We start from the raw sequence: 27,379 nt of genomic DNA, 5'->3' as shown, positions 1-27,379 counted from the left end.
TTTTATTATCCAGCAGGATTTGGCACCTGCGCACACTGCCAAAAGGACCAAAAGTTGATTAAATGACCATGGTGTTGGTGTGCTTGATTGGCCAGCAAACTCACCAGACCTGAACCCCATAGATTGTCTATTGTCAAGAGGAAAATGAGAAACAAGAGACCGAAAAATGCAGATGAGCTGAAGGCCACTGTCAAAGAAACCTGGGCTTCCATACCACCTCAGCAGTGCCACAAACTGATCACCTCCATGCCACGCCGAACTGAGGCAGTAATTAAAGCAAAAGGAGCCCCTACCAAGTATTGAGTACATATACAGTAAATGAACATACTTTCCAGAAGGACAACAATTCACTGAAAATGTTTTTTTTTATTGGTCTTATGAAGTATTCTAATTTGTTGAGAGTGAATTGGTGGGTTTCTGTTAAATGTGAGCCAAAATCATCACAATTAAAAGAACCAAAGACTTAAACTACTTCAGTCTGAGTGCATTGAATTTATTTAATACATGAGTTTCACAATTTGAGTTGAATTACTGAAATAAATGAACTTTTTCAGGACATTCTAATTTATTGAGATGCACCTGTATAAACACACAAACACAGACATACACACACACACACAGACCCTCTTTATATACACAAACACACACACACTCACACAATTTTAACAGCTTGAAATTTCATGTCATTTACAGGTTTTATCCACTGATCTATAATAGAATTAATTATTTACAAGCTGTAACCTAAAGTTAAAACAAATTCCACAGTTAACAATTACATGTGTGACAATAAAAACAGCAACTCGTGACAAAAGAACACAAAACACTGAAAAGGGCCAGAGCTCCATAAGGTGAATAATGAAAATGATTTACTGACTGTCTTTATTTGAATTGAAAGGTAATTATGATTGAAGGTAAAATGATTGATGTGACACTAAATTAAAAACTAAATCAACACAAACAGAGAAAAGCACAGAAACACATGGTCACTCAGCAGGACACACACACTGATTTTACTTTCTATATGAGGATTTATTACACACATTTATTCTGACCTGTTATTTCATTGACAGAAGTTCAGCTGCAGTATTAATTTCATGAAGACAAAAGAAGAGACTCTATAACATCTCACTGTGACTGATTTATCATGCAGCTCAAAGCATTATGGGTAGAATCTCTAGTCAGTCTATTCTGATTCATCAACACAGTTTCACTGATGATCCTTTAAGAACATTAAACCCAGGATAGAGTGGCTGAGTGAATGTGGTCTGGACTGTGTGGATGAGGCTCATTGTGTCAGAGACGCTGTAGAAGGACAGAGTTCCTGCACTGTGATCCACAAACACTCCTATTCTACTTCTGATGGACTTTACATGGAGAACAGTCTTTCTATTATTGTGTATGAATGAGCAACTGGAGGGAAAGCAGGACAAACTCCAGGACTGATCATTATTTCCAAACCGGCACTCGTCACCCCGTCCCTTCCTGCTGATGCTCTTATATGACACTGATATACGCACACCATTATTTCCACTCCACTCCAGCTCCCAGTAACAGCGTCCACACACACTCTCTCTACACAACACCTGACGCCAATAATCAAATCTGTGTGGATGATCAGGATACAACTGGACTGTGTAAGCCTCAGTAATCACTCTGTTGCTCTCAGACACACGGAGGTATTTATGTGGTGTGTTCAGATCCAGAGTGAGCTGATGGGAATCTGATGGAGATAAAACACATCAGAATCAGGAATTATGAATCTGTTTGATGATCATGTAGCCGTCAGCTCTCAGTACAGATGACCAGATATCATGTGCAAATCATGATTTACATCATCAATTATAAAACTCTTCTTTCATCATCTACAGGAAAAACATGAACACACTCAGTGAGTTTTTCTGCTTGTTTTCTTACTGACTTACATCGTAGGAAGTCCTTCCTGGTTCTAGGAACAATTTTGGTGAGTTTGACTGTGGAAATAAACAGACATGAACAGTGTGATTCTCATGATCCTGCATCCATTCCTAACACATTTCTAATATGATGTTCTCCATGATGTGAGATGATGATGGACTGGTTTCTGAGAGCAGATGAATCTCCAGGACTTTACCTCTGTCTGAGATCTTCTTGAGCTCCTCTTTGCAGAAATCCTCCAGTTTGTCTCTCAGCTGATGGACAGATTCTCTCAGACCATCAGAAGAGAAGAGAGAACTGAAGGGATCATCATTTCCATCTGTAGATTCAGGAGGAGCTGAGAGAGACTGGAAACTCTACAGAAAAAAAATCAAAACTCATCAGCTCCACACTTCACCGAATAACTTGCACCAACATCAGATTTGTGCGGCTCTTGTTGACTTGACTGATCTTTAGTAACTCACCTCAATCCAGCACTTTCACAGCATCAGCTTCATTCTTCTCATATTCATTAAATCACATTAGAGCTACATATTCTGGTATTTGCCATTTACACTATATGTTAACTTTCTAGGAAATAGTTTGGATGATAAAACATCTGTTAAGAATATAAATGTCCATCTAACAGCTCAAGCTCATCAATGGAGTCTCAGTGTAGATTTGAGTAGATTTGCTCAGGAAAAGCAGCTCAAAAGCTATGATTAGATTGACCATTATTTATAACTTTAGAGCGGTTAGAGAAACTGAAACTTCACAAGGAACCTTAAGACAGGTTTGGTTTGGTTTGGTTTCTATACACTGAAGCAATGCTAATATACAGCATCACTTCATGTTTGCGGTTTTCATGGACGCAGCAGGATCTGCTCAAGTCCACTATGGTCCTGATCTTCTAGATCTGTGTTACCTGCAGGAACTGGATGTGATCCTGTGTGTGTGAAAGCTGCTCCAGCTCAGCGTCTCCTCCTCAGATCATTGATCTCCTGCTCCAGTCGCTCCAGTCGCCCAGTCGCCCTTCAGCTCGACTCACTGCTTGCTTTTCCTGACCTCTGATCAGCTGTATCAGCTCAGAGCAGCTTCTCTCAATGGATGAGTGGATGAGCTCAGTAAAGATCCTCTCAGTGTCCTCCACTGCTGTCTGTGCAGAGGGCTGTTAGGACACACAGTGATTCAGGCTTCAGTGAGTCTGAACTGAGACGGAGACAAACTTCTCTTCTTCTCCAGACTCACCTTATGAGACTCCACAGCCTCTCTCAGCTGCTGGAGATCTTTCTCTCTCTGCTGGATTCTCTGCTGGAATGTCTTCTGTGTCTCCTTCAGCTGGTGCTGCAGGACAAACGGATGATAGTGAATGTCACAGAAAACTACTTGCACTAAATCATCATGTGAACAGATGAATCTAGTAAAAGTGGAGCTGATAACTAATGACTGTGGGTTAAAACTCCAGAAGTGATGATCAGTTACAATCATTGAAAAAATGAATTATGGTGAATATTAAGACCTGCTTCACACTGCAAGCTTAAGTATCATGAAAGTGAAACTGACACAGACAGAGCTTCACACTGACAGTGTTTCTGTGTAATTAAGCTGCAGCTCTACATAGAAAATAAATAGACTATTGGATCACTACACTGAGTATTTATCACTACTTTTAAATACCTGCTTCTCTGTCCTCTGTGCTGCAGTTGAGACAGTGTCGTGGTTTTTATGTTCATCCATCGTACACAGCACACATATACATTTCTGGTCAGTGCGACAGAAAACCTCAAGGAGCTTCTCATGTTTCTGGCAGATCATCTCCTGCAGTCGTCCAGTGGCATCAGTCAGATTGTGTCTCTTTCCTTTAAACCAACTCTCATGTTGTTCAAGGTGATTCTGACAGTAAGAGTTCAGACACACCAGACAGGACTTGACAGCTTTGTATTTTCTTCCAGTACAGACGTCACACAGCACATCTTCAGCTCCAGCATCACAGTCAGTAGGAGGTTTCCTCTTCTGCAGTTTCTGCACTACTTCAGCCAGCATGGTGTTTCTAGCTAAAGCAGGTCTTGGACTGAAGGTCTGTCTGCACTGAGGGCAGCTGTAGACTCTCATCTGATCCTCCTGATCCCAGCAGTCTGTAATACAGCTCTCACAGTAACTGTGTCCACACTGGATGGTCACTGGATCCTTCAGGAGATCCTGACACACTGCACACAAGAACTCATCCTGAAAAATTCTGGCTTCCGCCATTTTACTGCTTGATTACAGAGAAGCAAACACACAACAGCTCAACTACACTTCAGTTTCTCTTTCCCTGAACACACGTGTTTCCTGTTTCCTGGTTCTGTGTTTGAGCGACGTGTGTAAAACTGTTGTGTCTGTGAGTCTGTAAAGCAGGTTCCTCTTCCTTATTATATATATGCAGACATTATGATTTTTTAGTGGTTTCCACTTTTTCCTTATGTCTTGTAAAATAAAAGGAAAAAGTGGAAAATTAACCATATTTAATAAAAAAATTAACTCAAAGATGAAGGAACACCCATATACAATAGGAAATACCATGGTATTATCATCTGTTCTGTAGTAACGTCCTAGTACCTCTGAGCAAGGAGGAGTGCGTTCTTGTGTCCAGCTGCTCTCTGATTGGCTGGTGATGCCGACCACTATGAATCCAGGAGCACAAATTATATGTCTCCGTCAAGGAGATCAGCCTATTGAGGACTATGTGAAGGACTTTATTGGACTGGCTCATTTACCATCTTTTGACCAGGTATGCCTGATGATATTTTTTATGGTGGGCTGTCTGAGCCGCTCAGCTCACTCATGCCTTTGCTTGATCCTCCCAACTGAGCGTCTCTGCATATACTGTGGGTGTTGTGGAGAAGGAACATGGCACTCCTGTAGTATCTGCCACTCCTGATCCACTCCTGAGCCTCGTTCCATCACGGTCTAGAGCATCTTCACAAGATGGTCGCCAGTCTACAGTCTCTTCGCAACATGGACACCATTCCAGAGTCTCTTCCCAAGATGGCCTGGGGGTCTCAGAGGTGGTCCTGCTATCTACTGTACTCCCTGTTACGACGATGGCTATTGTGTGTATTTGGGCTACACACTGCTCTACTACTCCTCCAGAGCTCATTCCAGTCCATGAGTCTGATTCAGAGCCCGCTCCAGTCCATGAATCCGCTCCAGAGCCTGCTCCAGTCCTTGAATCCACTCAAGAGCCTGCTTCTGTCTATGAGTCTGGCCCGCTCTAGACCACGGGTCCTCTCCAGCTCTTCCCGATGTGGCAGCTTCTGCTGCAGAACCTCCCAAGGCGGCGGTGTCCACTTCAGCTCCTCTCATGGCAGTGGTGCCAACTACTGAACTCTTTGTCTACCACATCACTGCCAAGGAGACTGTTTATGAACTCTCTGCCTGTTTGCCCGCGGACAAAGAGGCCGTTTATGAACTCTCTGCCTGTCCTGTTATAATAATAATAATAATAATAAATTTTATTTAGTATTGTAGGGAGTGAAATTATTTTCTTTATGAAATTAACTCCTCATGAAGCCAAAACTCAGGAACTCACAGATGCCATGCAATAAAGCCATAAAACTAATCTGGAGAAGAGATCTCCAAAGAGAACAAAAGATCTCCAAAGAGAACAACCAACATCACCCTGACCAAACTTATCTTCTTTGATCATTTACAACCCCCTTCTTCACCCTGCCATCTCTGCATCTCCCTCTTTCTCCCTAAAATGGTTCACTCAAAGTTCATTAAGAATATGCAAATACCACATATCATGTATCTTGTGAACCTGTTGTTTTTCCCCTTCATGTTTGGTATCATTTTAAAGCTCTCTGTGCGATGGGTAAACTGGTCTCAATTTCACAGTAGTCACTTGTATTATGAGAAATCATGAAAACTTAAGTTAACTTTGTACTTCTGTTGTGGGTGGTCTCCTTTCAAAATCTGATAAACATTGCTCTACACCAGGTGTGACCATTTGGGTGCGCGAGAACAGCTCCTACAGAGGCTTCTCATCCCCCATACACAGATGTAATCTGTTTTTGGGCAGAGAATAAATGTTTATGGCCCTTTTGTTCTGGTAGTATTTAAGGGAAAGTTCCAAATCACTCATTGCAATTCTGTAGCCAGAATAAGCCCGTAGTGTGGTGTGTTTCTACACTCCATACTATGTATTTTCTAAGGTCTGGTATGCATCATTTACTCTTAGATTAATCTTTGAGAATTTGATGTTCTCTATTGAGATGATTTAATATCTTTGAATTGGTTATGTAATTGGCGTGATACAACTTTACCTGACCAATAATAAATTGTTATATTTGACTTATTCTGATCTCTTATGAAATAATTTTTCAAGTAGGTTAATGTGTAGTGGTATTTCAAATCTGCGTTCAGGACAGATCATACCAAAAGCACCAATGGATGAACCATGGGAAGCACCATGAAGGAGACTTTGGATTTCTGACTTTCACTGGCTTAACACAGTGTAGCTCTCGTGGTTATAGGAAAAAAATACACTTTTTGTTATGACTATGCAGGCGCAGCTCACTTAAAGGTATTATAACCACTCTGCACCCTCTGAGTAAGTTTAGAACTGGCAAGCTTGTGTCATGCATTCACTGTTGGCCAAGTGAATTGCTAAGCGATACCTGGGCCCGTATTCTTAAAGATTCTAAGAATCCTCTCAGAGAGCTCCTAATTTAGCTTAAAAATTTCTAACTAGGAGTCTTAGCTTAAAAGTGATCCAGGACCAATCTGAGAGCAACTCTGAGCGAAGAAAAAGGCAAAAACTTTTATCTTAGTGAGGAGGCGGGGCTGACCCCGTTGCTAGCTATGACACTGTCTTTTGAAGACTGTGATTGGTTGGTTGTCCAAGAAGGAAATAAAAGAGTGCTTTTAAGAGTAGGGTTTATTATAAGCTTTCACTTTGAAATTACAGGCGTAATTTTTCCTGTTTTACCGTACTCTCTCTCTCTCTCTCTCTCTCTCTAATTTGGGCTATTTGTGAATAAAGTGTTTTTCAAAAATAAAAATAAAGATACAGGGCAGAGGGAAGTTCAGTGAGGAGTTATAGACCATATCAGTATTTTAATATGTACAATATCATACAGAAACGAGCACAAACGCTTGACCAGCCGCAACATCAGCATAACAGTTACTGCAAATTATTATTTACCACTCTTTGCAGAACACAATCCCTGCATCTCCGTCCTGCATAATCAGTTTTTCTTTTTGTAGCTGGAAATCAGCGCACAGACAATTTGCGGGCTTTATTTTTTTTTAATACTTCCAGTCTTGCTCGAGAACAACGGTCTGAAGCACTCAGGTTCTCCCGTTATTTCCTTATCACTTCTCGCGTGTGTTTTGTTGTGAAACGTAGTTTGCGGGTCAGACAGAGTTGTCGGCGATTCTTCCTATTGTGAAATCGTGCAATGTGAAAGCCCCTGTCGCCGATCCATCGTGCAATGTGAACACAGCAGCGACTGAATGCTACCCTAGATAGTCACGCAGTGTGAAAACAACAGCGATCCGACGAGTTTGAAAATCGTGCAGTGTGAACTCGGCATAACACAGTACACGTAGCAAGGTTGTTGTTTTTTTTGTTTTTTGTTTTTTAAAGAAACAAATAGATAGAATAGAAAAAAAGAAAGCTAGTGTTAGTTTTTCAAGAAAAGCTATCAGAGAATAGAGAATAAATATGCAATTGTTAGATTGATTGCAACAGTTGTTTGTTTTCAACATTGATTGCAATTGATTTTATAGGCTTAAGAATGAGGAAAATGCTCCACTCTTTCCAATTACACTGATTGCTTGCATGTCTATTTTAGTGGGGTTTGAATGTTGATTTGATCGTAGCAAACATGGAGTCAAATACACGAAGGATGAGAAAGCCCAACTGGACAGAGGAACAGTGTTTACTGTTAGCCCAGTTAGTGGAAGAACACAAGGGCATCCTTAAAGGAAAATTCGGGCCGGGTGTCACAGCACGGGGCAAGAAGCAAGACGTGGGAGCTTACAGCGCAAAATATTAATGCTTCATTCCCCCTGATTGTGCGCACCAGTGAAAACTGCGAGAAACGTGGATACGTGTTGCAATCAAAAGCCAGAGGGGAAATCGCAGCACACAAGCGGGAGTCATCACGCACAGGTGAGTGCTATACCTTTTTTTTTTTTTTTTTTTAAACCGCTGGCAGTTATCTTTTATTTATAACATTATAATATTTATTATAAACAATTATATGTAAACATGTGGTTCACTTCACTGTTTTCTGTGTCCCGCTCTCCCAAGTAGCCCAAACCGTTTTCAACATCTTTGGTCACTCAGAAACCAGCATTACCGGTTTAAAGGAGGGCACAGACAGCTCAATGATTCAGCTGGTGGAACTACAAAAATGGTCATTTTAATAAACAAACTGCCAAGTTACAATATAAAGATCCATTTTTACTTAACATATAATGCCATTTCTCATATTCTACTTGGCATTCTATAAACAGAACAAAGACAAATTGGTCACAAAATTAATTAAATAACAGAGATTAAATGTGTTCCCCTTTCGGCAGCACCAAGCCTTCAGCCGAGGAATGTGAACCGTCAACATCGCAACTGGGCTACCCTTGTCCCAAAGCACCTCATTCCCCGGCTTCTGCTGCTGCTGCAGCTGCTCCAACACAATCCCTAATGGACAAAAAACTTGAGATGAAGATGGATGTCCTAAAGCAGCAGAAAATAGTACTCTATTTACAGGAGGAGTACTACAAATTACAAATTGAGCTACTAAAAAAATAAAAATAATAAATAATGGGCATTTGTGTGTCTTCGTAATATCGTTTTAACAAAAATTTTGGCTATGCTGTGTCTTTTCAGTGTGGTCATGGTTTTTATATTGCATTCACTGTAACTTGCCTGAAATGCAAATTAGTAAATTGGGCTCTGTAAGGAATCCCACTTTGGGGCAGATCCCTCCCTTGTGGAGGGTGTTCTTCATCATCCTCTTCATCAGTCTGATTGTCCACGGGAGGGTCTGCAATTTGTCTGGCTTTACAGATGTTATGAAACACTGCACAGGCTGTTATCACTTTGCAAACCTTTCACGGTGCCAGTCGCACCTCTCCATGCAAAATGTGAAAGCGTCTCCTTAACTGACTAATACCTCGTTCAACTATGGCCCGTGGTTTTTTTGTGAGCTCTGTGAATTAATAAAAACGAATAGAATTCAGTCTATATTTTCAATACATAGCGGTAGGCTATTTATGGGAAGTACGGTAGCATACTATGATACTGCAACACATTTGTTTTTCTCTGAATTTGAAGTCCACACATATTAATTGTACATTATCACTGTTACCTGTTATAATTTAGCTGTGGCCCCTGGTCAGGACGGAGGTAAGGTGTGAGGAGCCATGGTTTACAGGGATAACCACTGTCCCCTAACAAGTGGCAATTTGCTGGAACATGACGTTCTTCAAACAGATGTCTCAGGCCACTCTCTGCCAGTATCCTGGCATCATGTGTTGCACCGGGCCATTTCGCAACAATGTCTAAAATCCTATAATCAGCACTGAAAACAACTTGAACATTTATGCTATGGTACCTCTTTCTATTTACATAAGCATCCTCATCTTCTGACGTTGCAATAATTCGGACATTGGTTCCATCAATTACTCCGACAACACCGGGGAAGTCTGCTATATGCATAAATGCTGTTTTTTGAGCCTGCAAGGTGGGAATGTCCAGTGGAAACGCAATGAACTGCGAAACAATAAAAGGATCTGAAAGCGCTGTAATTGTCTGTGATCACTCTGCTTATAGAAGGTTGTGACAGACCCAAATTATCTCACAGAATTCCGTGTAATGTTCATGGGCTCACAGAAAAAAATCCGTGATGGGCTCACAGAAAAAAATCCGTGATGGGCTCACAGAAGTGATACCAATGTAAGTCAGTGACAGGCATCAGCCATGCTCCACGCACGGATCCACTGGTTCAACACTTTCAATATGCCGACGCGATAATTTATCGTCATCATTATTGTTCAGAACTGGGTAGGGGTGGGGTCAGGTACTCCAGTGAAAGTATAACTGCATCGGAGTCACTCTTTTTACGTGGTCCGATGCAGCGCTGGTGTTGAACCAGTGAATCCATGCATGGACCACGGCTGATGCCTTCTGTGAGCACATCACGGAATTTTCGGCGATTCCATGATGCCACCACAGATTCGGGGTTAATTAAGTCCGTGAACATTACACGGAATTCTGTGAGATCATGTTGATTTTCCCAGTTGCCAAATGTCTTAATGTCGTGATTACTTTTATTTCTGGTGCTGTGGCATTTCTGCGCTGCGTTGGAGATGTTAGTTTTTCTCTAATAAGATTGGTCACAAACACGATCCTTGCATGATCTAGTATTTCGGCCATTTTCTCCTCTGCTAAAGAAACTCTTAAGCCACTTAAATGTCCTCGTCTGTACTCCTAACAATCTTGGACCTTAAGATCTCTTTTAAGGGTTAAGACATGGTCACTCAGCAAGACTCTCTCTCTCTCTCTCTCTCTCTCTCTCTCACACACACACACACACACACACACACATCTTACTGTCTATATGAGGATTTATTACACACATTTATTCTGACATGTTATTTCACTGACAGAAGTTCAGCTGCAGTATTAATGTCATGAAGAGGAAAGAAGAGACTATCACATCTCACTGTTACTAATTCATCATGCAGGTCAAAGCATTATGGGTGGTATCTCTCTACAGTCTATTCTGATTCATCAACACAGTTTCACTGATGATCCTTTAAGAACATTAAACCCAGGATAGAGCGGCTGAGTGAATGTGGTCTGGACTGTGTGGATGAGTCTCATTGTGTCAGAGACACTGTAGAAGGACAGAGTTCCTGCACTGTGATCCACAAACACTCCTATTTTACTGCTGATGGACTTTACATGGAGAACAGTCTTTCTATTATTGTGTATGAATGAGCAACTGGAGGGAGAGCAGAACAAACTCCAGGACTGATCATTATTTCCAAACTGACTCTCATGACCCTGTCCCTTCCAGTTGATGCTCCTATATGACACTGATATACGCACACCTCTATCTCCTCTCCACTTCAGCTCCCAGTAACAGCGTCCACACACACTCTCTCTACACAACACCTGACGCCAATAATCAAATCTATCTGGATGATCAGGATATGACTGGACTGTGCCAGCGACAGTAATTACTCTGTTGTTCTCAGACAGATGGAGGTATGTATTCACTGTGTTCAGATCCAGAGTGAGCTGATGGGAATCTGATGGAGAAAACACATCTGAATCAGGAATTATGAATCTGTTTGATCTTTTCATGTAGCTGAACTCTTCAGGCCCTATTTTAACAATCTAAGCACATGGTCTAAAGCGCACGGCGCGTTTCCGAATCCACTTTTGCTAGTATAATGACAGGAAAAATGGTCGGCGCTCCCGATGCATGGTCTAAAAGGGTTGTCCCTATTCTCTTAATGAGTAATGGGTGTGTTTTTGGGCATAACATGCAATAAACCAATCAGAGACTCATCTCCCATTCCCTTTAAGAGCGAGCTGCACTCGAGCCATGGCGGATTCGATATTTAAATGGCGGAATTTTAAGGCACACAGACTGAATGCGTCTCCAGACAGCAAACGGATCTGCTCATGCGCGAGCTAATAGGTAGGTTAATTCTGATCCACGCAATGACTATCCATTATGACATGTATGACATTTTTATATTTATGTAGCCTACACAACAATATTCTTTTACACTCTAATCCTTTAGTTTTTAATATTTGGCATGTTTGTGTGTTGCTGCGCATCCCTGTGTGTAATAAGCAAAGTGAACGCACGTTGTGGACCCACCCAGAGGTGCATTTTCTACTAATGCGCTCTTTAAATAACAAAAAAATATTGCGCCATTGACTTTAGAATTTAGACCAGGTTTGAGTTGGTCTATGGCGCAGTCTATTTTCAGTACAATGTGCCTGAAGACAGCTCTTTTTTTAGACCAGCATGCTATTTAAACAACGTGGCGCAGGAAGGGAAAATGAGAACTGCGTCGGGCTGAAACTAGTAAAAACTCTTGCACTGCGCATTGCGCCGCATTGTGCCGGGTGTATGATAGGGCCCTTCATGTTCAGTGTATCATCAGTGTCTCAGTACAGATGGCCAGATATCATGTGCAAATCATCATTTACATAATCAATTATAATACTCTTCTTTCACCTTCTACAGAAGAACATGAACACACTCAGTGAGTTTTTCTGCTTGTTTTCTTACTGACTTACATTGTAGGAAGTCATTCCTGGTCCTGGGAACAATGTTGGTGATTGTGACTGTGGAAATCAACAGACATGAACAGTGTGATTCTCATGATCCTGCATCCATTCCTAAGACATTTCTAATATGATGTTCTCCATGATATGAGATGATGATGGACTGGTTTCTGAGAGCAGATGAATCTCCAGGACTTTACCTCTGTCTGAGATCTTCTTGAGCTCCTCTTTGCAGAAATCCTCCAGTTTGTCTCTCAGCTGACGGACAGATTCTCTCAGACCATCAAAAGAGAAGAGAGAACCAAAGGAATCATCATTTCCATCTGTAGATGCAGGAGGTTCTGATAGAAACTGGAAACTCTACAGAAAACAGAAATCACACTTCACCCAATAACCTGCACCAACATCAGATTTGACTGATCTTTAGTAACTCACTTCAATCCAGTTCTTTCACAGCATCAGCTTCATTCTTCTCATAGTCATTAAATCACATTAGAGCTACAGATTCTAGTATTTTCCACTTACACTATATGTGAACTTTCTAGGAAATAGTCTGGATGATAAAACATCTAAGAACATAAATGTCCATCTAACAGCTCGAGCACATCAATGGAGTCTCATTGTAGATTTGAGTAGATTTGCTCAAGAAAAGCAGCTCAAAAGCTATGATTAGACTGACCATTATTTATAACTTTAGAGTGGTTAGAGACACTAAAACTTCACAAGGCCCCTTAAGACACACGGGTTTGGTTTGGTTTCTAAACACTGAAGCATTGCTAATATACAGCCTGACTTCATGTTTGGGGTCTTCATAGTCAGATTTTATCAGGTTTGAGGATCACCTGATCCAATTTTGATGAACGTTACTCAGAATCAGTACTATCAAATTCACCATAATGTAATGAATCAGATGAAAAATGTGGTACAACGTTTTGAACTGTTGGTGACGCTAGTGTTGTTTGACAGCTAAATATATCTTCCAGAAGAAAGAGCTCAGAGAAATGATTCCTAAGAGGTTTCCAGAGCTGAAAGCCATTTGTAAGCGGTGACTCTATCAAAAGAAATTGATCAGATGAGAGTCTGACTGATGATTATATAATAAGACACTCATGAAATGTTTCTCTGTGAGTCTCGTGTCACAGCAGGATCTGCTCAAGTCCACTATGACCCTGTTCTTCTAGATCTGTGTTACCTGCAGGAACTGGATGTGATCCTGTGTGTGTGAAAGCTGCTCCAGCTCAGCTTCTCTCCTCCTCAGATCATTGATCTCCTGCTCCAGTCGCTCCAGTCGTCCTTCAGCTCGACTCACTGCTTGCTTTCCTTGATCTCTGATCAATCGTATCAGTTTAGTAAAGATCCTCTCACTGTCCTCCACTGCTGTCTGTGCAGAGCGCTGTTAGGAAACACAGTGATTCAGGCTTCAGTGAGTCTGAACTGAGACTGAGACAAACTTCTCTTCTTCTCCAGACTCACCTTATGAGACTCCACAGCCTCTCTCAGCTGCTGGAGATCTTTCTCTCTCTGCTGGATTCTCTGCTGGAGCGTCTTCTGTGTCTCCTTCAGTTGATTCTGCAGGACAAACGGATGATAGTGAATGTCACATAAAACTACTGGAATGAAATCAATGAATACAAGAAAAGTGGAACTGATAGCTAATGGCTGTAGGTTCAAGCTCCAGAAGTGATGATCGTTTACAATCATCTAACATGAATTTTGTGTAAGTATCATGAAAGTGAAATTGAAACAGAAATAGAACTTCACATAGACAGTGTTTCTGTGTAATTAAGCTGCAGCTCTACACAGAAAATAAACAGACTATTGGATCACTACACTGTATTAACTTGTTTGCTACTTTTAAATACCTGTTTCTCTGTCCTCTGTGCTGTAGCCGAGACAGTGTCGTGGTTTTTATGTTCATCCATCGTACACAGCACACATATACATTTCTGGTCAGTGCGACAGAAAACCTCAAGGATCTTCTCATGTTTCTGGCAGATCATCTCCTGTAGGTGTCCAGTGGCATCAGTCAAATTGTGTCTCTTTCCTTTAAACCATCTCTCATGTTGTTCGAGGTGGTTCTGACAGTAAGAGTTCAGACACACCAGACAGGACTTGACGGCTTTGTATTTTCTTCCAGTACAGACGTCACACTGCACTTCTTCAGCTCCAGCGTCACAGTCAGCAGGAGGTTTGGTCATCTTCAGTTTCTCCACCACTTCAGCCAGCATGGTGTTTCTAGCTAAAGCAGGTCTTGAACTGAAGGTCTGTCTGCACTGAGGGCAGCTGCAGACTCTCATCTGATCCTCCTGATCCCAGCAGCCTGTAATACAGCTCTCACAGAAACTGTGTCCACACTGGATGGTCACTGGATCCTTCATGAGATCCTGACACACTAAACACAAGAACTCATCCTGAAAAACTCTGGATTCTGCCATGTTACTGCTTGAATACAGAGACAAGCAGACAACAGCTCAACTACACTTCAGTTTCTCTTTCCCTGAACACACGTGTTTCCTGTTTCCTGGTTCCGTGTTTGAAATACGCGGTGTTGGGGAGTAACTAGTTACATGTAACGGAATTACATAATTTAATGTGAAATAAATATAATTGTAATTACTTAAAAAAATGTGTAAATAAATTAGTTACTTATGAAAATGTTAATGATTACTAAGGGGGATACATCAGAATTTTTTCACATACACACCCACATACAAACTGAAATATGAGACACCATTTTTTCAGGAGTTTGGGGACACAAAATAAGACACGTTTATTCGATAACTGTTTTATTTCCTGTCTGCGTTGATGTATGTATATGCTTTATGTTTTAAGATTAACTGCTTTTTCCAAGGCATTTTTAGATATTAGTGTTTCCTTCCATTCTGAAGATTTTTAGATATTAGTGTTTCCTGTCATAGCTATGCTAAGATTTGCAGACCACATTACAATCACTGAGACGTCTCGGTGCTGCACGTGCTGTTATGCTTTTAAAGGGAGGAATAAAATATAAATTATGTGGCAAATAGGTAAATAAATGTAAAATTGCACTGTTTGTTCATATGAATCAATCGGAGTGTAAACTGTGGCAGGTGCGACGCTTCAGTCCTGCGCGCACCCTTATGGATGTAAAGGTTATGTTTATATGTACATTCAAGGCTGTAAAATGACATGCGTAACGTGCAGATTTGTGTTTAAAAAAAAAAAAAAAAAAACTTTTAAAAGTAGTCAAATTCCATCGGGTTTTGGCGGCCTGTCCTCGATCTGGGACTTTTATTGCTTTGAAACCAGCCAGCCCACCCACAAACAAATACAACACCGATGACCCCCAGCCTTCACACTTAAGAAATGCAACATATCAGTTTTGGATTGGTTGAACTACGTTGAACTTTATTCAGCCGAGCAATCCGATTGGTTGTGAGCGAACCTGGATTTGAGTGATGAAATGACTATACAACTCTACTGTATGTGAGGAAATTGACCAAAATATGACTGTGATGGTTCAAAATACACAAAAACTATTGATGCATGAGGGATTGTTTTATACTGACGTTTTGTTGGAAAACACACTGACTGTTAAAGGTATGATTGATTGCGGTTCTATGGCTTGCACTGTGAGCCCTGTGGTTGTGTCAAAGTTACAGGATGCAGATGTAGCCTTGACTGATTCGGTGACTCCATCTCATGTAGTACTGGTAGGATGTGGAGGGTCAAAAACAAAGCCGGTATGTGTGACATAAACATGACTGTTTACGGGTGTACTGTTCAGGTTCCAACCTTAGTTGTTGACGGCCAAGTTGATGACATCATTGTGGGCAGCAATGTGATAAAACACCTGATCAAAGAGTTGAAAAATCGGGGAGAACTGATGAAAAGAATGATGTCTAATGTTGATAAGAATTCTGAGGATGGTGAACTCATTCGGTTACTGGCTAACGTGGAGGTGGAATGGAACAGTTGTTCCTGAAAAGGTTGGGACAGTTAAACTGAAGAATTCAGTAACACTTGAACCCTTAAAAGGAGCATTTAGTCTGGGCAAAACTCTCTAATCTAAACAATTTGTCAGCAGGCAGTACCATCATTGCGGAGCCGTGTGGAGCTCGCTCAAGACCCAGAAATATTTTGTTTGATCGTACAGTGGCGAGGTTGTGGGCTGATGGATGGGTTCCCGTTAAGGTAATTAACCCTTCATCGGTGCCCATTACTCTAAGACGTAATGCAAAGTTGGCTGACATTTATCCTTGTTTGGCATTGGAAGATTTCAATGATGCATGTGAATGCACTACAAATGGTGGGTTATCATGTCCAATCAGACAACATACCAACAATGTAGAGTTTCCTGACAATTCAAGTGCTGGCAGTTTGTCTGATATTGGGGTATCCAGGAGAGATTGTGAGTTCTGTGATAGGTTAACGAACCTGGGACTTGCAGACATTGATTTTAGTTCCTGTCAGTTATCTTCAGAATGGAAGGAAAAACTTGTTGATCTGATTGAGAAGTACGAATGTATTTTCTCTAAACACAGACTTGACTGCGGCAAGGCTGAGGGCTATGTGCATCGGATAAGGCTGAGTGATACAGGCGGCTTCCACCTAATCAATACGATAAGCTCAGGCAAGCTTTGGACGAAATGGAGGAGAGGGAATTTTTCAGGAGATCCAGTAGTGAGTATGCTTCCCCTCTTGTTATTGTCTGGAAAAGAAATGGCGATGTAAGACTTTGCACTGATTTTAGGTGGCTAAATGCTCGAACTATAAAGGACGCTCATCCACTGCCACATCAAGCCGATGCTTTAGCTGCACTGGGTGGGAATGTCTTTTTTTCCACTTTTGGACTGATGATTGTAAGCAGGCATTCTGTCGTCTTAAGCAGGCTCTGATTGACTGCGTTTTATTGGCTCACCCGGATTTTAAAAGGCCATTCTTGGTTTCGGTGGACACTTCCAGTAGTGGCGTAGGTGCTGTTCACAAGTACCAGAAAATGGGGACACGGCAAAGGCCAGTTTGTTTTGCCAGCAAGTCACTATCATTTGCTCAGTCAAAATATCCAGCACATCGGCTGGAGTTTTTTGCATTGAAGTGGGCTGTATGTGACAAATTTAGTCACTGGCTGAGAGGTCGGCCCTTTACAGTATGGACCGATAACAACCCACTGACATATATTTTGACAAAACCAAAACTGGATGCTTGTGAGCACAGGTGGTTTGCCAAGTTGGCGCCATTCCAGTTTGATATTAAGTACATACCTGGTTCAAGGAATATTGTGGCAGACGCTCTTAGTAGAGAGCCATTTGTAAAACAGAGCGCTTTGCATCTCCTTACTAGGGTACCGTATAACTTGCTGTTGCAGGAGGTATCAGCAGTCCAAGGGGAACAAGTGCAAGAAGTTTTCAGATGGTCTGCACACCCTTTTGAGCCGGACACTGAGTCTGGAATTGAGCCAAAATGTGGCATGTTGGCGGTAGATTCCCAAGCGCTTGTAAGTAGGCCATCTGGTTCTTGGTCTGCAATAGAAGTGTCTGCGGTCATGGAGGCAAAAAGGTCTAATTTGGTTACCCCACATTGTGACCTTTTGTTACCTCAGTTGATTCATCATGTTGTGCCTGGAGATCAATCAAAACTGAAGAGCCTGTCCCGCGAAGAGTTGGCAGAGAGGCAGCAGACCGACAACATATTGGCTGGGGTGATTTCTTATGTGGAGAGGGGTAAGAAACCATCTAGTCGTGAGCGTAAAGAGGAGCCAGTGGAAGTTGTCACACTGCTTAGATCCTGGAATAAGTTTGAGATGAGAGCTGGGATACTTTATAGGGTTTTGAGGGATGTAGTGTCAAAGAAAAAGTCATTTCAGTATGTTGTACCAAAATCATTGGTGGGGACCGTGCTGAGGGGAGTTCATGATGACGCTGGTCATCGGGGCCAACAAAGGACATTGTATCTGGCGAGACAACGGTTTTTTTGGCATAAACTTGAGACGGACGTGAGAGATTATGTCAAATGCTGCAAGAGGTGTGTTTACAGTAAATCACCTGAGCCAGAGGCTAGGGCTCCTCTTGAAAATATTATGACATCTGAACCCTTGGAGCTTGTGTGCAACGATTTTTGGTCAGCTGAGGACAGCAGGAATAAGTCGGTGGATGTTCTTGTTGTCACTGATCATTTTACGAAACTGGCACATGCTTTTAATTGCCCAAATCAGTCAGCCAAAGCTGTTGCTAAGCAGTTATGGAATAACTTTTATGACTTTCCCAAACGCATCCACTCCGATCAGGGAGCAAATTTTGAAAGTGCATTAATTTCTGAGCTGTTGTCTGTTTCAGGGGTGGAAAAGTCACACACCACTCCATATCACCCGATGGGTAATGGGGGTGTGGAAAGGTTTAATAGGACACTTGGAAACATGATTCGAGCACTGCCCCCTGCAGCGAAGCAAAGGTGGCCTCGAATGCTCAAATCATTGACATTTGCCTAAAATTGTACGATTCATGAGACCACCGGATATGCACCGTTTCAACTGATGTTTGGCAGAACTCCGATGCTCCCTGTCGATGTGGTGTTTGGGTCAGTCTTGCGAGATAGTGATGTTGTTGACTATGATGAGTATGTTAGGGATTTACTAAGAGATCTCAAACAAGCGGTGACAATCGCGAGGATAACTGCTGGAAAACAACTGAAAAGACATGCTGCTCTTTATAACAAAAAGCTCAAGGGTGCTCCGGTAGATGTTGGAGACAGAGTTTTGTTGGCGAACAAGGGAGAGTGAGGCAAGCGAAAATTGTCCGACCGCTGGGAGAGCAGTCTGTACATTGTAGTTGACACAAATGTCGAAACCAATACTTTCAAAATTGAGAATTCTTCCACAGGCCAAGTGAAGATTGTTCATCGTAATTTGATCATGCCTGTGAATTTCCTACCTCTTCCTGATGACGTTGCAGGGGGGCCTGTGGGAGTGGAAGGGTGTGTTGGCAGTGAAGAAACCCAAATGTTAGAGCACTTACCTCAGCCTGCAGCTGATGAGAGAACAGTGGAATGGGTTTCAGAGATTGAATGTTCAAGAGGTTCCAAAAGGGGGTCAGTGTTGTCAGAAGATGACGTTAGTAGACAAGAAATGATGGGGAGTCTTGATGGTTCCAGGGACTCGGCGGTATTGGCTGAGTTGGAAGACTCTGTTGGACTTGCGTGTCCAATTGACAATGAATCTGATCTGTACATTGATTCAAATTTGACTGCATCTGACCGGCTATCATCAGACGTTGACTGTCAAAGTGATGTAGCTACTGTGGCGTCAGTTCAATCTGACAGCACAAATGATGTTGGAGGTTTGATGACTTCAGTTAGATCAAGAGCTGGAAGACTTATCAGACCGGTGGTGAAGCTTATAGAAACAATGCAAGTACAAAAGATGGACAATCAGGTTAATGCACCTGTCTGGATCTAAATGTGTATTTTTTTTAATTATTATTACTTTTGTTATTATGATTGTTCTTTTCCCTTATCCTGTTGTTCTCTTTCTATTTTTATTTTTGGGGGTTGTGAATGCATTTGGTCAGTATACCAAGATGTGATGTAAAGGAATGCTTGTTGATTGAGTGTACTAAACATGTAACCGGCATGTTGATCTATGAGTTTGGAGGGGCGTAGCTAACCTCTTCTTCCTCTAATTTTTCGTAAAAATAGTCTATGAACTGGAATGCTCATCAACATTCATGTTTTACAGATATTTGAATAGCATTCCATGTTTTTGATGTCTTTTTTTTTTTTTTCTGTTTATACATGTATCTATGTTATGTATACTGATGTTTTTTTTTGTTTTTTTTTGTACCTGAGTGTCATTAGTAGTGAGTTTATTATGCCATGATACTTTAGATTTGTTTGCAAGTGGAGTTCAGAAGGGGAGAATGTATATATATATATATATATATATATATATATATATATAGGGTGTGTCTCCACTTGCAAATAATGATCTGTTAAATGATCACACTGGAAAATGATTGGATGAGAAAGGGAAAGGAGTTTCCTATTGGCTGGCTGGTTCTTGATGCTGTGTACGCCCCTGTTGGCGTCAGTCAGTTCATGTGGGAAAGGCCAGCGCATGGCAGGAGTGTCGAATATGCTGGAAGTTATCAACTCACTCTGTGTTATCCTGTTTTCTCAGTTTTCTCAGTGAATAAATGGGCTGAGAGAAGAATTCTTGAATCACGAACTTTATTGATCCACAACACAACGCAGGGAAGAGAACAGGGCCGGGTTTCCGATAACGATTGATCTCAGCGCTTAAGAGCGTTTTCTACGAGTCATTTTACGAACGCTCGTTATTGTTTATAATATAATACAATATTAGATTAGATTAGATTCAACTTTATTGTCATTACACAAGTACAGGTACAGGGCAACGAAATGCAGTTTAGGTCTAACCAGAAGTGCAATAGTAGCAAGTGCAGTATATACAATGGTTGAATAAGTGCAGGACAAGGATATGTACTGAGTATATGTATAAATATATATAGAAAGATGGTTATTAATATAAACAGAATTTACAGGTGAATATGTATAGTGAATAAATATACAGAAATTACAAGTGAATATGTATAGTGAATAAATGTACAGAATTTACAGGTGAATATGTATAGTGAATAAATATACAGAATTTACAGGTGAATGTGTATAGTGAATAAATATACAGAATTTACAGGTGAATGTGTATAGTGAATAAATGTACAGAATTTACAGGTGAATATGTATAGTGAATAAATATACAGAAATTACAAGTGAATATGTATAGTGAATAAATATACAGAATTTACAGGTGAATGTGTATAGTGAATAAATATACAGATGGCTATTACTATAGGCAGAATTTACAGGTGATATGTACTATCAATATAATATATATACAGATGACTGTTACTATAAACAAGGTGTAAAAGTGCAGTGGAAGTGATTAACTGTACAAAATATTAATGTAAGCATTGATAATGTAACAACAGTCGGCAGTGCAAATGAGCATAGTCCAATTTAGGTATGGTAGTGCAAGATACAAAAGTAAACAGTTGTTACTGTGATAAATATTTACATTCAGTAGTGCAAATAAGGCAGATGTGAGGTAGGAGAGAAGAGTTAATAATATATGAGGAAGTGGATCAACGGGGTAGAGTTCAGTAAAGAGACAGCTCTGGGGAAGAAACTGTTCTTTAGTCTGCTGGTCCTGGTCCGGAGGCACCTGAAACGCCTGCCGGAGGGCAGGAGAGAAAACAGTCTGTGGGCTGGGTGAGAGGAGTCCTTAAGGATGCTGCGAGCTCGATGCAGACAGCGTTTCCTCTGGATGTGTTCGATGGCAGGTAGTGGAGTCCCTGTGATGCGCTGGGCAGTTTTCACCACCGCTGCAGTGCCTTGCGCTCCGCAACAGAGCAGCTCCCATACCATACTGTGACACAGTTGGTCAGGATGCTTTCTATTGCAGCGATAGAAGTTCACCAGGATAGCAGAGGAGAGCTGATTCTTCCTCAGTGTCCTCAGAAAGAAGAGGCGCTGGTGAGCCTTCTTGACCAGGCTGGAGGTGTTGGTTTTCCACAACATGTCCGCCGAGATGTGGATCCCCAGGAACTTGAAACTGGAGACACGCTCAACAGCCATTCCATTGATGTGGATGGTGTCGTGTGTGCCTCTTGACTCCTTCCTGAAGTCCACGATGAGCTCCTTCGTTTTGGTGGTGTTGAGGAGCAGGTTATTTTCAGTGCACCATGTGGCCAGGTGCTGGATCTCCTCCCTATAGGCAGTCTCATCGTTGTTACTGATGAGGCCAATCACCGTGGTGTCGTCTGCAAACTTGACGATGGAATTAGATCCATACACAGGCTTGCAGTCAGAGGTGAAGAGGGAGTAGAGAAACGGGCTTAGCACACAGCCCTGTGGTACACCAGTGTTAAGTGTGATGGATGTGGAGCAGGTGAATCCTGATCGAACATTCTGGGGTCTGTTGGTCAGGAAGTCCAAAATCCAGTTACACATTGAGGTATTGATGCCCAGGTCTCCAAGTTTGGCTATTAACTTGGTTGGGATGACAGTGTTGAATGCTGAGCTGAAGTCAACAAACAGCATACGTGCATAAGTGTTCTTATTGTCCAGGTGAGTGAGCACAGAGTGCAGTGCCATGGAAACTGCGTCCTCTGTGCTCCTATTGCTACGGTAGGCAAACTGGTGTGAGTCCAATGTGGATGGTAGAGAGTCTTTTAGGTGTTCCAGGACCAGCCGCTCAAAGCACTTCATGACGATGGGTGTGAGTGCTACAGGGCGGTAGTCATTAGGGCACCTCGGACTAGAGTGTTTTGGCACTGGCACAATGGAAGTGCATTTAAAGCATGTTGGTACGGCTGCTTGGGCAAGAGACAGGTTGAAAATGTCTGTAAAACCCCAGCGAGCTGCTCCGCACATGCCCTGAGAACACGACCAGGGATGTTGTCTGGTCCAGCAGCCTTGTGCGCGCTGATCCGGTTCAGTTCCTTGCAGACATCTGTGGAGGAGAGTATGATTGGTGGGTGGTCATCTGAGGGATTGAGCTTGGTGGCAGTTTCTCTGTTGTCTCTTTCAAAGCGAGCATAAAAGTAATTTAGCTCGTTCAGGAAGTTGACATCAGTGGCTGCGGGGGTGGAGTGGGTGGGTTTGTAGTCACTGATGGCCTGAATGCCCTGCCACATGCGTCGAGGGTCAGAGTTGGAAAAGTGTCCCTCTATCTTTAGCTTGTAGCAGTGCTTGGCCTTTTTGATGCCCCTCTTCAGGTTTGCTCTGGATGTGCTGTAGGCTTGTGCATCTCCTGATCTGAAGGCAGTGTTGCGTGACTTCAACAGGAGTCGCACTTCCTTGTTCATCCAAGGCTTCTGATTTGGATATGTGGTGATCTGTTTCTGGGTTGTAACACTGTCAATGGTGATATTGATATGATCCAATACAGAGGAGGTGTAAGAGTCAATGTCTGTGTGAGCGCCACTGGTGGCTTGAGAAGCAAACATACTCCAGTCTGTGTGTAGAAACCTTTCCTGGAGTGTGGAATCTGCCCCGCAGGCCACACCTTGATGGTCTTCACTGATGGCTTCACACGGTTGATGAGGGGTGCATATTTGGGGTGAGGAACAAAGAAAGGTGATCTGACTGTCCCAGGTGGGGGAGGGGTGTCATAGCGTAAGCTCCAGCCATGTTTGTGTAAACATGGTCTAAGGTTTTGTTTCCTCTGGTGTGACAGGAAACATGCTGGTGAAACTTGGGTAGCACTGACTTTAAGTTTGAGTGATTAAAGTCACCTGCAACAATAAAAGCCGCTTCGGGTGATCAGTCTGTTGTTTACTGATGGCTGCGTGAAGTTCTTTCATAGCAAGCTTGGCATCAGCATCCGGGGAATATAGGCTGCAGTTATAATGGTGGAAGTGAACTCCGCGGTAGATAAAGCGGTCTACATTTAACCATGAGAAACTCAAGGTTAGCTGAACAATGACTCCCAACAATAGCAGAGTTTGTGCACCAAGCTTTGTTAATGTAAATGCACAATCCACCACCTCTGGTCTTACCGAGCCATCTAATGTTCTATCCGCCCGAGTGTGTGGCGTCCCGCTAGCTCAATAGCGGTGTCCGGTATTCCGCTGTTTAACCAGGTTTCCGTGAAGATTAGGACGTTACAGTTCAAAAGTTTCTTGCTGTGTGTGATGCTGAGTCGAATCTCCTCCATTTTGTTCACTAGCGACCGTACATTGGCAAGGAAAATGCTGGGTAAAGAGAGCCGGTGTGGTGTTAGCCTTAGCTTAGCTCTTAGTCCTCCGCGCTTCCCCCGCCTTTGTTTACGATCTCGACGCCGCCTGCGAGCACTTCCGCCCGGCCGGGTAGGGTGCATAGCCTCGGGTGTCCTAGCGATCTCAGGAAGGAGTCGAAGATTGTCCATAAAAGTGTCGGAAATTGCAAACCGATATCCAAAAGCTCACAACGGTGTACGATGTAAAGGCACAACTGTTCTGCACGAACAGGCCGAGATGAGTAAGAAAAATACCGCAAAATTGCAAAATCTGAGAGACCCAGAGCCTCGCGATGTACTCGCGCCGCCATCTTGGGTAACAAGATTATATAATACAATATTACAATATAATACAATATAATACAATATTAATATGTAAAACAAAGTACAATATTCACCAGTCTTTGAAGCATTTCCTACTCTACTTCTTTTATTCTTTTTTGTTGTTGTTGTTCAGTCATTTAATTTAGATGCGTTGTTTTGTTTTTGTTTTTTTGTTTTTTTGGTTATCTGCCCTTTTTAATTATTTAGCCTAATTTCATTTTATATGAATAATAATAAAAAAAAAGATTATAAAGTGTGTAATGAAGTACAATCAAAAGCTTTAATTATAATCACATTGCACTTGAATAAAGTTAAAAGTGTAATCTGCCGATTGTCCTGCAGGTGACCTCCTAATTCCTTTTTACAGGTGACCTTCTTACGATGCACGTAGGGCTTTACGATTACTCCAGAGTACTCGTAGATCTACGATGATTTTCAAGTGCTACTTAAGTTATGATGCTTTTGGGAAACAGACCGTAATATTAAGATCAGTCGTACGATCGTTTTTACGAACTTCTTAGGCTTACGATGCTTTTGGGAAACGCAGCCCAGATCAGTTACACCGAGAAACAAATCGATAATGTAATCTATTAAGCGAAAAACTCCAGTCTTTTCATTCGTGCATTTATACGCGCTTTTAGTTCATAGTTCATTTGCATTTGTTGTTCGCTAAAAGCACACAAGAGAGTCATTTTGAAACATCAAGCAAAATAAAATTATGACTTGAAACAATTTATTTATTGAGGTGAATATAACTGTTCTGAGACAGTCAAAACAGCTTAGAATGCGCGCAAAAAGCGCTCCGTCTATAATCATTAAAAGCTGTCACTCACTTCAGTGCGATCTCACGACGTTCCGTTAATAAGCTCTCTGCACAATGAATCTCTTATTTACATCTTATCAAGGAGTTATATAATGAGAGGATTCACAAGCTTGCAGAACTCCGCACTAGGCTTGCTGCGATAGACTGTGTTGGCGGTGATACTGGTGTTAAGCCTCAACACCGGTTACGTCACTTGCCCACCGCGGCACCGTCCCCCACCGTCGTTTTGATTTTTTTAAATAGTAATAAAAATCATTTAGTTCAGTTAGAGGACACTACAATTAAAACTGAACGCGAACGAACGTCGCCCATCACAGATCAGATTTAATTTAGCCCATGAGGAGTGAGTTGAGCTGACTGACAAGAAGGTTGAGGAGAGACAGATAAGACGATGGCGGAAGAGTTTCAACGAAATGTAAAAGCGCCTCTTTTAAAAATATTTTGGATTTCGAAAAGCCTGTTGACTTCTGCCATTAATCTAAGTGATAATGGACGTTTTTTTAAACATTCGTTTCTCATTTATTTGGTTCCACAGTATTTGCTGATTTTTATTTTATTTAAACTGTGTATGTTTTTTTTTTTTTTCTTTCTTTCTTCATTATTTTACATCAAGGTGTGTATGCCGTCCGGGCCTCCAAACTTTCTTATCGATTTTGCCAATAAACGTTTCATAATGATTTGTTCCTCATTCTTTACTGATTTTTAGTTTTGTATACCTATTTAAACTTTGTGTAAGTTGTTTGTTATTTTATATTAGGCATATAGCATGGTGTATTTTTATTCGTTTTGTTAATAAAAGTTCTATGTTCTACGTTGTATTTTGTTGTTGCCTGAATTGAATTCAAGCAATTGATGCCGAATTGCCACTAATTTAAAAGTGAAAGTAAAATGCGCACGATGCTTTTATTAGCTATTTAAGCAAAGGAAAGTGAGGGAATTTCCTCACCCTCACAACCCTACTCCGCACCTGACAAAAACTCGTCGTTTTGAGTTGTGAGTGAAAATTTGACGCTCTCCATAACACAAATACATACTGGTGCATTTGCCAAATGTTTCACAAATATCAGAAGGGGCCCCCTGATTCCCCGGGGCCCTAAACGGCCACTTACCTCTAACCTTACCTCGCCTATTGGTTAAGTCCGCCCCTGATCACAGAGCAGCTGGAGACAAGAACACGCTCATTACACAGAAGATGATACCATGATATTTCCTATTGTAAATGGGAGTTTCTTCATCTTTGAATTTATTTTATTTTTATTAAATAGGTTAATTTAATTTTTCCTTAAGATATAAGGAAAAAGTGGAAACCACTAAATAATCATAATGTCTGCATGTGTCTATATAATGAGGAAGAGGAACTCACAGACACAACTGTTACACACATACCTCCAGTATTGGTAAGGTTATTTTGGAAATGTAATAGGTTTCAGATTAGTTACCTTATAAGTAGTGTAACTATTTCAATTGCATTATTAAAATATTATAACTGATTACATTTGATTACTTGTTAATTACTTTTCTAATGTTTTCAACTGTTAATCATTTTCATACATTTAAAGCAGGCTGGGTTAATATTACAGCAGCACTCAACACTGATTACTGTCAAAACCCTGCATCACTTCAATTAATATTATAATAATTTAATTTAAAACACAGACACCACAAAATCAGACTTTAGCACCTCTATTTACTTTGAGATCATTCTGAATTTAAATACAGATTTAAAATCATAAGAAAATAGGTTAATAGCTATGATACTGTTTTTAAAATCTTTGCATAGCTATGACCAGTGTTGGGCAAGCTACTTGGAAAATGTAGTGAGCTAAGCTAACAGTTACTCCTCGTTAAATGAAGCTTAACTACACTAAAGCTACAGCCCTGGGAAATGTAGCAAGCTAAGATACGGCAACACGGCAAAAGTAGTTTACTACATCCAAGCTATTTAAAAAAAATAAAAAATAAACAATTCTATTGAGCCAACATCATACCAAGTCAATGCTCTCTCAGTGATCAATAAAACTGTCAGTCAAGCAGATAGACAGGCATCAGTTTAATTGTTTATTCAACAGCTGTTCCAAACCAATTTGGCAACATAATCAGTATCAAATACACGGCCGGATTTACCTCATATTGTGACATAGGCAAAATACATTTTTGCTGTCCGCCAGAAACCTATATATATACCTGTATACAGATACATTTATATAAATGGTAACACTTCACAATAAGGTTCAGTAGTTAAGATTAGTTAACTAGTGTAGTTAAC

At 41.3% G+C, this 27,379-nt stretch overlaps 1 protein-coding gene and 1 pseudogene across 1 annotated transcript; both read right to left on the bottom strand.

Moving 5' to 3' along the window:
• Positions 1 to 376: 376 nt before the first annotated feature.
• LOC131521352 (tripartite motif-containing protein 16-like) lies at positions 377 to 4,671 on the bottom strand (annotated as a pseudogene).
• Positions 4,672 to 8,305: 3,634 nt separating this feature from the next.
• Positions 8,306 to 26,244, bottom strand: LOC131521358 (tripartite motif-containing protein 16-like). The gene is made up of 8 exons (XM_058745986.1): positions 26,223 to 26,244; positions 14,056 to 14,585; positions 13,667 to 13,762; positions 13,386 to 13,586; positions 12,394 to 12,553; positions 12,206 to 12,253; positions 9,252 to 11,199; positions 8,306 to 9,092 (listed from the first exon to the last, which is right to left on the bottom strand). The coding sequence occupies exons 2-7, from the start codon at positions 14,569 to 14,571 to the stop codon at positions 10,676 to 10,678; spliced, it is 1,545 nt and encodes a 514-aa protein (XP_058601969.1). The 5' UTR covers positions 14,572 to 14,585; positions 26,223 to 26,244; the 3' UTR covers positions 8,306 to 9,092; positions 9,252 to 10,675.
• Positions 26,245 to 27,379: the final 1,135 nt, after the last annotated feature.

The sequence above is a fragment of the Onychostoma macrolepis genome, chromosome 16 (assembly GCF_012432095.1).
Source record: "Onychostoma macrolepis isolate SWU-2019 chromosome 16, ASM1243209v1, whole genome shotgun sequence".
Classification (NCBI taxonomy): Eukaryota; Metazoa; Chordata; class Actinopteri; order Cypriniformes; family Cyprinidae; genus Onychostoma; species Onychostoma macrolepis.
Note: the sequence above shows the minus strand (reverse complement) of the source record. Positions and strands in the feature narration are given on the sequence as shown.